Below are 15,557 nucleotides of genomic sequence, written 5' to 3'. Positions count from 1 at the left end.
AGCTGGATTACAGGCTTAGTGCATTACTAATTTGCTGTATACTAAAGAAATAAGTCACGAGAAGCTGCACATTACACTTTACTGATAGTGGGTGTTTTTAGGAACAAAGTCGAAGTATTTTAAGGCATCAAAATCATTAAAAAGACAATGTTCAATAAGTTGCTATTATTATATTTTGTTTTTGTTAAAAAAAAAATATCATCGAGTAATATAACTCAGTCTAATTCTAAGCTGTTTAGAGTTCCAATAAAGTTCCTACCCGTGCAGTTAAAGATCTGCGACTGAATGAATGAATATGTAGCAGCTTGGATATAACCTATTCAAGAACAAACGCAGACCTTGCCTCGCCACAAATGAGTGAAGAACACAAACCACAATCATTTGTAAATCAAATGCAGTTATAAAAATGAGCCCATACTTTGTTCATGTAATCCATGTTTGAATTAAGTTTTAAATCCATATGGTGTGACACTGGCTGGTGTCAAATCAAGGCAAAGAAAAACGTGCGAGAGAGAGGAGAAGGGGAGGAAAGAGGCAGAGACGGATGTGACTTTTTGGAGACGTTTTGTGCTTTGACTATCTTTAGCCCCCAGTGAGACTCTGAGGCTTTTACTCATTACTCCTCCTTTTTCCCTTCACTTTAATTTCCCTCACCAGTCTTCCCCTGTACAGAGTGTGTCACGCGAGGGCCGGCCAGCCCCCTGTGAGGAGAGGTCAGTCTGAAGTGTCGGTGGATGACGTGTTACCACAGGGACTAAGATGAACAGATTTGAAAAACTAATGAGGATAGCTAACATTTCTGTCAGCTTGTCACTGGCCCTGCCAATGTGAGCATGAGATATAAAACCCCCAGTGATTCGGCATGAAAACCATCTATCTGGAAAATAAAACACCACAAGAGACGCAGCCTATTTATCGGTCGCCACAAACTGACACGACAATGCAGATTTCTTGTGAAGTCCGTCAATAAGACACTAGAAATCCAGCTGTTTCGCATTTCCCCACGGAGGCAACACTTAACCTTGGGCTCAGAGGAGATTCACTCTTTGGCCGAGCTTAAAATGTGATTCACAGTTGTGACTGCCCATACAAATGCAGTGATTCCCTGACTGCGGCACTATAAACCTAGCAGTCTTGCTGCATTTGTACCGCACTATAAAGTATAACTTTGACTCCTGTCTGACACTTCACAAAAAAAATATGAAGCATAAAGGATAAAAGGGCTGTGACATGCTTGCTTGGATCAAGCAGTCATGACAGAGACTTCAGTTGCATTCCCACATAAATAGTAATGGCGCTGGCTATAGAAGAAAATTTATTCTGTTTTTACATAAGCCTGAATGTAGGAATCAGAATGGAAAGTTTCTACCCTCCAAGTACGTACTAACTACTTGCGGAAGTGACGGCTTCTATTTTTCTCTGTTTTGTTGGTGGCATAAGGCACTTTTTATTAGAGATTTGTAAATCTATATATTATTCTCATGCAGTATTTAGAATAATTAGGATGTTTCAGGGGGCGTGGCTTAAATAGGGGAACTGACAGCATCCTACTAATAGGGCTGAATGTTATGAACTATGACAGAAATATCATAGTTCTCACAATGTATACAGATTATGCATAATAATGGGAACACTGCTCACAGCAATGGATTTGAAGTCTGACAGTAATTGTCTTGAAATCTGTTGAAAGTGGAGAATTTGTTACAAAAGCGATGTTTTGATGGGGATGAATTTAGAGATGCAACTTCTGTGCTGCACTTTCAAGCATGCTGTCAACATACCAAAACCCTCTCGGAGAAGAAGAGTCTCTTAAACCATCCCCTTTCAAGCACAGCATCCTAAAATATGGACGTTTTTTTTATTTTATTAGATGCACTCAGTAGTCCACCACCATAATCAGTTAGACTGTCTGTCCTGACTCATCTCTTCATTTGACTTAGTATGGCAAAACAACTCAAATTTTGTTTCATGTTCATCACAGATACTACTAATGCAAGTAGATACAGTGCACAAAATCCAATTTTGGATCAGGACTGGTCTGTGCATTTCAACAGACGTCTACAACAAAACCTCTAAAGGGCTTATCTGAATTATAAAAAATAAAAAGTACAAAAAATGTCATCAAATATCTTAAAAGACAACAAACCTACAATCACCAGTTAGCTTCAAGTCACGTGATGCTATGTTAAACAAAAGAATAGCCCGTCTGGAGGAGTACAAATAATGTCCCATCATTTGTTTTGAAACAATTCCAGAACTTAAAATCTGCAACAGACGAGGGACAGTAATTGGCACTTTATGGAGCAGAAAACAGGTGCCTACCTCAATCAGTTTGTTGGCGTGCTCACGGAAAACTTGGGCATATTCTTTCACCTCCTTTTCATTACCATTCTTGGCAGCCTCGATCAATACCAGCAGTGGAACATTGGTCTCCAGAAAAGAGTCTGACACGTGGTCCATCACAGCCTTCCGCAGCTGAAATTATGAATATGTAAACAAACAAATCCTTAGCTAGTTTATGATCACTCAGAGGACCTGAGTGTGGTGTTTTCATTTTTAATACGCAATGTAAACAACGTAAAGCTAAAGAGGGACAGTCATGATTAAGGAGAAGGACATAAAGTGCTCTTGTTGACACCTATAATCCAAATAAATGTGATTCTGTGCACTGCTTCAAAGTGAACAGACCTGTCTGCGCAGGTCACGGGTCTTCTTAGTCATCCTGTCGATGGCCGTGTTCAGGGCATCGCTCTTCTCTTTATGTCCAGCCTGTGATAAAAACAAACAGGGGAAAATATACTTAGGCTCATTTAAACTGGTTATAGTCAGGCTCGCTGGGAAAAAGAAAAACGACAGGTGGGAGTTAAAGCTGAGGACTGAAAGGACAAGACAAACTTATAAGATATGATGGATAAGATGCATTTTCTACAGAGGAAGATAAAAGTTTAACAGCATGAGTCACTTAGATGGTTACAACCCCCTGTGGCAAACATTTCATTTAATTCTTGAAAACTTTGTAGAGGTTTAGGTTCTTTTACCCCCCTTTGGCGATGATTGTTTTGTATGACTAACGTGACTTGTGGTACAGTCAGGAGGCACCCGCCCACATTCTTTCACAGATACATTTTTCAGCTCAAAAATCCAGAGTTTTTGTCTGTCACATTCTTGAGCTGGGCTTAAGCGGTCCATGAAATAATTCATGGCACAAATAGCTCTCCTGCAGTGCAAGTACAAAAAAAAAAAACACACTAAAAAAAAAGGATGTAGGGCAAAGGCACCCTTAAAAGATGAGTCAAAATGCGATAAATTCTTTTGAACTGGTGTCTGATTCTTCCATCCCCAACATTCAAGGATTAAAATGTAAGTGAGGCACTTACATCTCCAGACAAAACCCATTATGTGATGAGTCAGACAGCTTTTAACAATACACAAAGTTCAGAGGAAGGTAGGCAGGAGGAGTTAAGCCTGGCCAAGCACAGTTCACATGTTAGCCAACACAATGATTGCAACTGATGTTGGAGATAAATCTGAGCAATTTCCACACTTTACAAGGCGTCCACTTGTCCAGCGCTTTAAGCCAGGTTGGCTAGTTTTGGGAGAGTGGATCTCACTCACATGCCACAGACAAATTGCTCATGTGCAGTGGGTAGGTAAATCTCCGGCACAGGGAAAAGCCTGGAGGAAGGCCGTCACAGGGACACAAGCAGCAAAAGCATGACAGTCAATGAAACATGGCAGTGGCACTGGCAGTTCGGCCACCCTACTCCCTCACCCCACTGGGTGGTACACGGCAGGAGGCAAGTGAATGCCATCGGCCTTAATACCCTACTGATTTTGTGCCAGTTGGATAAAAGCACTTCAGAGCAATATATACTCTCCAGCATAACGGTGAGGGGCTGTCAATTCTAAATCACCAGACTTGATATCAGTTGCTCATTGAGTTGAACAAAAATTACCTAGATTAGTGCAAACGGTACATTCATCCTCAGAACTAAGAGAACTTGACGGATATTACCTATATGATTGCATGTTCCCCGGAGGGCAAAATGGCTTGGATCCCTCAATATTGATTTTGCTTCGAGCATCTCCACTTAATTGGCCAGTCATTTGATTTCTCACACTCCAAACACATGGTGTTTTCACAAGTATAGTTAATGATGGTCAGGGTAGAGCTGTGCTTTCAGCATGAACAAATCTCCCCACAGACTGGTGCAAGGAAAAGCAAAAAAAAAGACTTTAAAACAGTCCTCCTCAGCAGAGACATCCCCTGAGAGCAGATTACACACCAGTGAGAAAAGTATCTGTAAAGAAAGTAATATGACCTATGGAGAAAAAAGACAAACAAATAAATCATACGCACACAAAACAGCCCAGGTCATTTTCGAAAGTGACCACCACAAAAAAAGAAACGCAGATGTTCAAATTAAGCACAGTGGGGACAATGGCACGAAAGCAATTTTAGCACAACCCACAGTCACCCTGTGCACAGGAGAAACCAAAAAATAAATCTTTATAAAATAAATGAATAGGGATGTGCTAAACTATACACTTGGAAAATTAACTAGACTGTGGCATATCAGAATAAAGGAAAAATTTGTATAAATGGGCCGGTTTAGAGTCACGTTTTCATTTAGATACCCATCATTGTATTCAAAACAGAAGACCGAAATCTGAAAATTGTGAAAAAAAAAAACATGACATGAGGTCCTAAATACAACTCATTCCATGAGATCCTGGGAGGGGAAAAAGTCACATAATGCAAAGAGTCCAACTACAACAGACCAACAATTACACATAACAGGAATGATTTTTCACAGCAGGGGATTTGACATCTAGTAATAACGGTCTTCAAATTTACTGAAAGCAGAGAATGTGTTACAAAAGCGCACATTGATGGCGCTAGCAGCATTGTTTTAAAGGGGAATTGAGAAAATGTCTTTGCACTGCCTTGAGTTTTAAGTCTGTGAGCAAACAAAAAAGCTGACTTAACGAAACCTGTTTATTATAAATAAGTAATATGAAATATATAAAACATATACAAATATATACTACTAGAATATTAAATAAAAGCTAATATCAAATAAAATTACATAACGTTATTCTGAAATCGAAATGGTCCAGGTCAATAAAAAAAAAAACAGTATGCATGACAGGCTGTCTTCCAACACATCAAACTTGATTTCATTAAAAAAGGAACGGTTTCATTTCCATTACATTAAGCAAACCCACATATAGACAAATTAGCCAACAGACAGAGGGGCTGGGGAAAATGCAGACAACAGCTATGTTGCGCACGTCTTCTGCTTAGTGAAATCTCCTGTGGGGCTATGCAGTGTGAATGCTCTAATAAGTCCAGCATTCAGACTCCGTCCCCACCACCGCAGATCGACAGGAGTATAAAAGGTCTCTGTGACGTTGGTTTGCCTGTGACGCGTTTCGTGTTGAAAACCTGAACGAGTGAAAGGGAGAGGGAGCGGGAGGAAGGAAGGAAAAATCTGACTGCAAGTCATCGTATATAAAATGAAGTATGAGCTTCCTGTGCCAACTAAATTATATAGTAAATCCATTCAGCAACATTTAACTGAAGTAAACACCCAAAATACAAACTAAATGTAATATCTTTTAATATGTATTTTAATATAATACTACAAAGTACTAAACTACCCATCTTCATCACAAACACACATATATACCTGACCAGACAGGAAGCAGACGAGGAGATTTAATGTAATTGTAAATTTCGGCTGGGAACTGCCGCAACACGTTGCAGTTATCAATATTATGACTGTGACAAACCAGAGGGAAAAAAAGTAAGGGAGGGGGAGGGTGTGTTGAATCAAGCGCCAAAGCACTGTGAGTGTGTGCAAGGCAGAAAGTGAGCGAGCCAGGGAGCGAACCAAAGCGCGCATTAGAGAGAGAGGGAGAAACTGCACTGGTGATCGACGCCAGCCTGCCACCACTCTGTAGCAGTGAGTGGCTGCAACAAAAGCACAGAATAACATCTGAGCTCCTCTCCTCTGCTTTTCCCCTCACTGCATCTCCCCTTCCTTGGTGCCGAGAACTCCACACAACACAGCAGAGACACACGGAACTGGCGTCGCAAGTGCAGCCTCTGCCTGCCATCAACAAGTTAGGGACGAAGGACCCCGAGCAATGAAAGAGGAGAGCGTGATCTTCAATTAACCAACTGAGCTGACATCACTGCGGTGGAAAAGGAAAGAGGCAGCTAAGGGACGGAGGGATCTGCTCAGCGGTGCTGCTTTTGATGCAAATCATCAACTTCCAATTTAAGGATTCTTGGAAGGCAAATAATGTCTTAATCTGGGAATTAAATAGCAGGACTGAAGAAAGGACAGACCGGAAAAGAGAAAAAAACAGCATCCCAGGACATGGAATTCCTGAATTTGGTTCAACTGGGGGGGCATCACACTTCTTTATTTCTGAAGAGCTTGATTCCTTTTGTATTTACCCAAAAGGTTTTTTTCCCTGTGGATTTCTCTTCCATCTGGTTGCTCCAAAAGTCTGCAGAAAAAGACAGTTGAATGCAGCCTCCGATGTACACAAAAGAATGGGTAAGTTAGCCTTTTATTCACAGAGTCTGGACCTGAATAGGCAATGTAGTGAATAGGAGGGGGGACAGTGACTGGCAGGGTCTCTAGAAACATCTATATATTTAAAAAGCTACTTGCCTTTTTATTTTTATTTTTTTTACTTAGTAGACTTGTAATATTGAACAAGCATTCATTTGCAGCAAAAAAAAGGTGAAAAAAAAAAAAAATACGACAAACTAGGATGATCATTTTTTTAAATTAGAAACTACATCCTAGGGGAAAAAATGTAATGAAACTGAATAAAAAGCTAATACTGCAGTTCAAAACATATGGATGGATAATTTATGGATTAAAATTACTTAAGTAAACATAACTAGTAGTGCAAGTCATTCCTCTTAAAACATTCTTAAAATTCTTGGATCAACAAGCAGATAGCATTGACAGCTGACAAATACAGAGAGAGTGCCATCATCATTTCAAAACCTTTCTGTGTACTGCAATGATTAGATTTCCCTCCCCCCAGTTTATTTTCTTATCTTTAAACCCACCCAGGTTTCCATTCAAGGTGGCCATTGGTGGGACATGCACCAACGGCACTTTATGTGATCAGCATGCTACTGTGCCTCCCTCCTGTGTCATGCACAACCTGCCCCCAGAAATGCCGATGTGAAGACCTGCAGTTTTACTGCGACACGCAGGGGCTCCTGGCGCCCCCAGATGGTGTGGATAAAGGGGCCCTTGGACTTTCGCTCAGACACAACAGCATCAGCGAGCTCAGCTCAGACCAGTTCTTTGGCTTCACCCAGCTCACTTGGCTTCACCTGGACCACAACCAAATAACCACCGTGCATGAGGATGCCTTCCAGGGGCTGTACAAGCTCAAGGACCTTAACCTGAGCTCAAATCGCATCACCAAGCTGCCAAACACAACCTTCATCCACCTCATCAACCTGCAGATCCTGGATCTCTCCTTCAACCAGATGACAGCTCTGGAGCCTGAGTTATTTCACGGGCTCCGGAAACTCCAGATCCTACACCTGCGATCAAACTCACTGCGTACGACGCCTGTGCGAGCCTTCTGGGACTGCCGGAGCCTGGAATACCTTGGCCTGAGCAACAACCGGCTCCGTAGCCTGGCCCGGAATGGCTTCGCTGGGTTAATTAAGCTGCGGGAGCTCCATTTGGAACACAATCACTTGACCAAGATTAACTTGGCGCACTTCCCTCGTCTGGTCACCCTCCAGTTCCTTTATCTTCAGTGGAACAAGATCAACAATTTAACATGCACCATGGAATGGAAATGGACAACTCTGGAGAAACTGGATCTCACTGGGAACGAGATACGCATACTCACCCCCGACGTGTTTGATACTTTGCCCAACCTTAAGATCCTGCTGCTGGATAACAACAAACTGACCAGTCTCGATACCCAAACCATGGATATGTGGAAGTCCCTAAATGTGATTGGGCTTTCAAGCAACCTTTGGGAATGTACCAAACGGATCTGCAATTTGGCCACTTGGCTGAGCACCTTTAAGGGTAGATGGGAACATTCTATCCTCTGCCACAGTCCTGAGTACGCACAGGGTGAGGAAATACTGGATGCCGTTTACGGATTCCAACTTTGCCAAAATTTCTCGGCCCCAGTTATACTGACCAGTACCAGCACAGAGGCCATGCTCCCTGAGATCACAAGCTCCCTGTTCGGAAATATGCAGACCCCTACGCAAGACTTCTATGCAGAGGATTTTGGGAGCTTTACGATTGTCACTACTACTACCACCACCACACAACCCCCACGCACTGCCCTCGCTACTACCATGACGGTGGAGGGGGCAGAGATTACAGAGGACTACTCTGCAATAGACAACACAGTGCTGACCCAGAGGGTCATCATTGGCACCATGGCTCTGTTGTTTTCCTTCTTCCTCATCATTTTTGTAGTGTACATATCACGAAAATGCTGCCCTCCCACACTGAGGCGGATCCGCCATTGCTCGGCCATTCAGAACAGGCGACAGATGAGGACCCAGCAGAGACAGCCAATGGCCGACCTAGCCACACAGGTGCCCTATAATGAGTACGATCCCAGTCACGAGGAGGGTGCACTCGTGATCATCAATGGCTACGGGCAGTGCAAATGTCAGCAACTGCCTTATAAAGAGTGTGAAGTATAAACTATTTATTCCTGCAGTTTCCGGGTTTAACCATTTGTCCATTTCAAAAGAAACAGGGTTTGCTTTTGGACCCCCCCCCCCCCCCCTTTCAGTTTGTATGAAGAATATTTCTTTGAAATTGTTAGCTTTGGAAACCTATGAAAGCTTGTGATTACTGGGAAGAATTGTAAAAGAGGAAATATAGAGAAATCAACAAGTTTATTTTTGTAATACAAAATGCAAAGGTTCATATCTAGCTGGGGCAATCAATCTCAGCCAAGGAAGGTTGGATGCATCACAGCATCACCAGTTTGTGTACTATGTATTCTGCAGCACAGAGGAAATGAGAAATCTATAGCCAAACCGCCTGGAACCCTGCGCTCCAGAAACCAGTTTATAAAATGACACATCTTCTGATAAATGGTGAAATTTTATTCCATGGAAAAATAGTGTTACATATGCTGAGCAGTGCAAATTTAAAAGGATTTTTTTGTAAAAAAATAAAAAGAAAAAAAGAATTTTCATGCACGTTAGCAAAACTATAGATCTCACTCACACTCACTTTTGGAGAGAGAAAAAAAATGGGCACAAAGCATATTTTTTAAACTCACATTTTCTAAATTGAAAACAAGTACTGATACAAATAGAGCCACAATGAAATTTGAACAGGGAATTCAACCCACTCGCATTTTTTGGCCACCTTAGGTGTCCGAAATGATCATTTCACATTGATCAAGTCTTAAATTTAAACCAATGAGAACACTTAACTGCCTTCCCGTTTCTGCATTTGGATAAATTCAATAAACTCTGTCTGCTTCCTTGAAATCTTAAAGCCTAGCACTTTGTGTAAAAAGGTTAATGTCCAATATCGCCCTGCACTGGTTCTAACAAAATGTCTGAACAAGCTCCCTCATAGGCAATCCCTCAATTATCATTGTGCATATATTCTTACATGAGATGGCTCCAAACTCTGACATCCTCACTGTGATAGAACAATGCTGCTTAGATCACTGCATCATTAATTAATGGTAGAGACCATCAAGGAATGCTAGACGAAGAAGCAAACACCAGCGAGAACACCTTCCTAGGGAGATGGGAAGAGCTAGAAAAAAAGGCATGCAGAGGACACTGACAATTGCCCCCTAAAAATACTGGCGTACATTTGCCGCACTGTTCGAATGCAGCAAAGAGAATAACCATACCTGACAGCTTCAACATTGAGTGAATTAAGCTCAGGGAAAATTAATCTAATATTCTATCACCCCAAACCTCTGCCCTGCAAGTTTCAGCCAGTATAAAATCAGTATTAAAAAAAAAAAAAGACAAGAGAGTTACTACTTCATAGCCTTGCTCCTTTTAGACCATGAAGACAAAAAAGGTCTTTTTCGTCTGTGCAAGAAATAAACAGAGGTTCATACCAAGGACGCTAAAGAAACAGAAACCGAGAGAAAAGCTGAAGTAAAGTGTAGCGCAGCTCTCAGGAGAGCATGCAGAAGACGGAGAGAGGCTGGGTCAGGAGAAATTTGTATGCAGCACTGAGAGGACAGACATTAGCATCAAACTAAAGAAGCCGCTGCTGCAGAAGCTCTTTGTGTTGCAATCAGGAGTTGGGGGTAGGGATGCAAAGGGGGTACAGGGAACACAAACACAATGGTTAGCATCTAATTGAAGTCAATGAGCATCTTAGGAGCCACCGACTGAGGCTAAATCAGGGTACAGAAACCATTAGAGAAAAAAAAAGAACTGCATGACAAAAGCGAACGACAACATCCTGAGCAATTGCTGGAAAGCTCTGGTCGCCACCCTAGTTGCACCACAGTAAAGCTTATTGCCTTATTGGGAATAAAGAAATTAGTTATCAAGCTATATAGCTTAAGAACAAATAAAAAAGGCTAAAAATAAAAAAAATGTGTAGTCATACACTGGCAGAGGTTTTGGGTTGAAAACTCAATCAGAGAAATTGGCACCCTCCTAATGACAGTCGAAAAAACTTAATACCGAAATGAAACATGCCTGAAGAGACTGATTAAAGTTGTCCTCTAGAGGGTGCTGTAAAATACCATGAGTTTGGAACAGCTGCTAATATTCTTTTACTAACTCCAACGCCGCAAGACACAATTTTATGTTGGTAAAGACAAATAGAAAGGGAATGCAGGTCTGTATAGCTGATCTTTTCCGTGCAGCCAGAGGTCTAGCTGAGAAATAACATTCCAAAATGCATTTATCAGATGCTGTTGGACTGAACGAGGAAACCTACTGCTAACATTTACCAAGCCAAGAACCTCCACCAATGGTGTTGCATTGTTTTGGGTTTAGTGCAGCTGACCTTTGCTTTCTGCATTCCTCAAAAACAAATCGCACGTTTAAAGAAAACATGAACATCAGCACCATCCCCTCAGAAAAAGAAGTAGAAGAAAAAAAAAATACAAGCCTCACATCCTGATCTGATAGTTCAGACATGCTGGGGAAGAAAGACTTCCTAATGAAATACTGACGAACACTGTAATGTTTAAACTTTCATCTTATAACCAATCACAAAAAAAAAAAAAAAAAAAAAAAAAAACACACTGAACATGAATTCATTTGCACTCATGTAAACGGTTGTTTTTTTTTGGGGGGGGGGGGGTATCTTGCCATACGCTGAAGTCCTGCTGCTTACTCTGGCCAACCCAAAAACTTTTTTGTGCAAAAATGAATGCTTCTCACCCTCCTCTCCCCAAAGCCCTGCGTTTTCCTTTTGTATTGTAATATGTACTATTTCATATCTGTATAGTGGGTAAAGATGTGGCCAACTGAGAAGATCTTTTTTTTTCTTCCTTAAGACGTATATTTTTAAATAAAAATGTTACAATTTATAACCGTTTTGGTCTAATATGCTCTTTAGATACCCAAGATCTTACTTGTCTGTATACTTGCCTTCCTTTTAAAGATCTTCTACACAAAGGATTGTAGAAACTCTATCATGTATCAAACGTGCTGAATACAGAGATGGCTGAAAGGCTTTTAAGAATGCTGCACTCAGGGTATTTGGTCTGGGCTGCAGACAAGGTGCCCTTCTGAAGTAAATGGCTTTGATATCATTAACATTATCATAACCCGGTACTCACCTGCCCTTCTAAACCGAGATAACAACCTGCCTGAATGACTGGCATCAAACAATCAAACGACCAAAATTCTAGCCCACAGCAGAATAGTGTTCAAATGATCTTATAAAAATGCTATTATAAAAACACATAATGATTAATATTGGTTGAAAATGATTATCTAGCCACTGGTTCTTGATTTAAATACAAATCTATATAGTGGTAGGTTGGTGGTCGGTGGCAGAAAAGCAGCATGATATAGGAGAATCACACGTGACCATTACTTCTCTCAAGTGAAGTGCAGCATATATACATATATCATCTGAGGTTTTTTGGCGAGCAGAGAATGTAAAATGGTGCTGAAGCATGACACCACCAGTGGGAAATTACTGAGGTCTCAGACGCTCCAGAAATACTCATCCAAAATTAAATGAAATGAAAAGGCAAGTTAGTCACTCTGTACCCACATCACTGATTTTCATCCAAAACTATATTATTCTGAGAATATAATACTGTAAAATCGGAGCTTTGGCCTGGAAGAGGAAGAATCCTGCCCATAATGAAACTGCAAAAAATCTATAAATAAATAATACTTAAAATAAGTCAATTAAATTATTTCAAATAATCAAATTTAAATAAAATACTGGTATATTGTACAGCCTAGAGGAAATCCAGTGATTTACTCAATAAAACTGAAGCCTATGGAGGTTTCAAAAGTGTAAAGGTGGCAGCAAGTATATGCCACAACAGCTATCCGCCTGTGTTATATACTGTGCACTGCACAAGTACTGCAGGGCAAGCTGGAAGAAAACCAATTTCCAGTGCAGAATGAAGGGGACAAAACACATAAATAATATCCTGACTGCTACTGTATGCCTAACCTTGGGAGTCCAATACATCAGGCACAGTGAACATCAGCTTTTATGTAGCCATTTGTAATGCTTTTTCTATAAATAATACATTCATCTATCCAGACACTTGAACAACACTAATATTGCGCATGTCATCTGTGATTGCTGCCTCACAGTTTAAAGATTTTATCTCTTCTGTAAATCCCAAGGTCTTGTAACCCAGACGATAGAATTGATTTGAATGATTTTACTGCAGGCACAAGCTAAAGAGAAGCGATTGGTCGACTCCCTCCGGGCAGCTGTTGACCACTGGTCCACCGATGCTGTGCCTAAAGGCATTTTCTATGGGGATAAAGGAACGATGTTGGGAAGTCGGGGTGGGGTGAGGATGGCTGAAGCTGAACATGATTTATAGAGGACAGTCATTTCTTGACCAGACAGAGTGTGTAAGAGAAAAGGCTTTGTGACTACAGAGGCTTCAGATGCAGCAGCTTTCTAGGGCTTTTCACTCATTGGGAAAGGAAGCTATTAACTTCCAAAGGTCACTATTAATTTGGTTGTGGCCCTACGTGGCAGAGGTCCGTCCCCGTCTAAAGAAATGATAACAGAAATGATTTAACTCAAGAAGTGAGAGGATATTGTTCATCTCAACTTTGCATTTGAACTGTACGTCATGTTCCCAATTACGAAGGCTCATTTAAACCCTGCAGGAAGTCACCGAACACACACAAAAGAAAAGGCAACTCAAAAACCAGATGAAAACGGGCTAATACGTTTAGAGGATTTCTTATTGTACCACAGGAGTCGCTCCAAATGTTAATTTGCTCCCTCTGTTTTTAAGTCTACGAAAAAGGTTCTTTTTCTCTCACCATCATTTCCTTAGAGCTCGGGGCTCTCAGGGACTCCAGAGGATGAATGGACACCGCTCTTCAAAACAAGTCTCTCAAAATGAACTATATTAAAGCAAAGGGCCGAAGCTCCATTAGCCACCAAGGGTAGTCATCCCTCATCCACTCCCTGATCAAAGTAGTCAACAAAAAGGAAATGATAGCAAGAAAAGCAATGCAGCTCAATGAACCAGCTACCGAAAAATTAAAGCATTTTTTCGTTAGATTCAGCTGAAGTGTTTCTGCCCTTGGATGTTAAGATGATACCAAATGTTGTTGTGCTAATTACTAGCTGTGTATGTCAAGCGCACAACCCCTATGCTGAAAAGGCACGAAGATAAATACGGATAACGTCAAAGTTTCTTTTTCTTTTTTTTTTACATCTAGTCATACACGTAATTAAAATACAAATAATTTAAGGATAGCTAAAAGATCTAGGAATGTGTGTGTATTAGTAATTAATGACTTTTAAATGTTGATTTTAGAGCTGTAGTTTATAATAATGCAATGATGAAACGCATGGCAACAGAGCCAGAAAAGATAACTAAGCTTGAGTTTAAAGAGCATTTAAATGTACATAAAAGCACCAGAAAGAAAAAAAGCAGCAGTCATCACATTTGATTTCTACATTGTTAATGATGATGACCATTACTAGATGTGGACACGCAGGATTTAAATGACAAAATGCTCTATTTATCTCTCACATGGTTGCCAAGGAAACAGTGATCAGCCAAACCAAATTCGTGTTTATTACCATCTAGAGTGTGACGAACAAAGACATTCATTTTATCCTTGTTCTTCTGACTAGAAGTAACTTTATGCAGCCCTATTCATGAGAATGGTCTGACACATTTAAGCATCAGAGGGAAGTAATACCAGATATCAAGGTGCACACAGAGCTAATGCAATGAGTCAGAGCTAATCCACAGCAGCAGGTTAAGAAAAGGACCCTAATGACACTGACATACCTGTTTTGTTTGACTTGTCAATAGAGGTGACCTTCCCGCTACAAGGCTTGGTAACAAAAGCAGTTACACAATCGAATAGAGCAGCATTTTCTAGCCTACAATATCATGCCATCAGAAACAGTGAAGCTGAAAACAGCACACTGATGCGGCACAGGGAAGGGCTCCCACCGCCACCCACAAGATCTTCATAACCAAATATGATGCAAGCGTGCTATAATTACTCCTATCTGGATTCCATCACGATTGTCCATTATTTCTCGGTGCCACAGGTGAAACATCTGCATCGCACTCATCATTGACTCGCTGAATACAGCCAAGAGACCATGTGCAATTTAAGGAAATTCAATTACTGCCTCAAACCTCCTGAAGAGATGCTCTTGAAAAGCAATCAGATATATAGAAGGGCAAATTAAATTTAAATCTTCGAGTTAAGACCAGCCAGATGCTATGACTATAGCCCATTTCTCCCAGTACCACTCGATGTCTATTCGATCAAAAACAAACCTTTTCAACCAGGCCAGAAGCAATAAAGCAACCATTTGCAGGCATGAGAAAAATGCTACTGGGAAACTCAACAACCTACAGGCTTTAAGGTCTCAAGAGCTGCATATGCTTGAAACATTTATTATGAGCTTCCAATTAATCTTGAAAACGCTTACCAAGGAGAATGCATCGATCTGGACTCTCGTCAGCAAATACCTCTGTAACATTTACTGCTTTCCACATTTTAAAGTTGAGTAAGTGGAGGGAACTGCCAAAACCCTCAAGTCCAGGCAAACTAGCTTCTTATTCAGGAGCCATATATAGTTTATAGTGTAAAACTTTGAGAAGCAATTCTAAGTGTAACATAACTACTAGGGCTGTCACTTTTGAGAAAAAATCATTTTCGATTTTTAAGACACAAGTGTTCAATGAATCGACTGTAAAATCGATTTTCCATGTCTAAAAAAAAAAAAACGTTTACTTTTTCAACGTCAAATAATGGATGAATGTAAGGAGAGGGCACAAGTCAGCAATATTTCTTATTTATTGGCATGAAGTTTCGTGCAGAATAACAAACA

The 15,557-nt window shown here is 40.7% G+C and overlaps 2 protein-coding genes across 4 annotated transcripts in view; one reads left to right on the top strand and one right to left on the bottom strand.

The window, feature by feature from the left end:
• The window catches only part of LOC128027590 (catenin alpha-1), a 112,790-nt gene that overhangs the window by 48,657 nt on the left and 48,576 nt on the right, over positions 1-15,557 (bottom strand). For all 3 annotated transcript variants that reach the window (XM_052615336.1, XM_052615335.1, XM_052615337.1), the window contains 2 exons: positions 2,689-2,769; positions 2,323-2,475 (listed from right to left, as the gene is read on the bottom strand). In XM_052615336.1, coding sequence (XP_052471296.1) covers positions 2,323-2,475; positions 2,689-2,769 — 234 coding nt within the window. The remainder of the gene's footprint in view (positions 1-2,322; positions 2,476-2,688; positions 2,770-15,557) is intronic.
• Positions 5,810-10,038, top strand: LOC128027591 (leucine-rich repeat transmembrane neuronal protein 2-like). The gene is made up of 2 exons (XM_052615338.1): positions 5,810-6,572; positions 7,104-10,038. The coding sequence occupies exons 1-2, from the start codon at positions 6,266-6,268 to the stop codon at positions 8,726-8,728; spliced, it is 1,932 nt and encodes a 643-aa protein (XP_052471298.1). The 5' UTR covers positions 5,810-6,265; the 3' UTR covers positions 8,729-10,038.

This window comes from Carassius gibelio, chromosome A14 (genome assembly GCF_023724105.1).
Source record: "Carassius gibelio isolate Cgi1373 ecotype wild population from Czech Republic chromosome A14, carGib1.2-hapl.c, whole genome shotgun sequence".
NCBI classification, from domain to species: domain Eukaryota; kingdom Metazoa; phylum Chordata; class Actinopteri; order Cypriniformes; family Cyprinidae; genus Carassius; species Carassius gibelio.
Note: the sequence above shows the minus strand (reverse complement) of the source record. Positions and strands in the feature narration are given on the sequence as shown.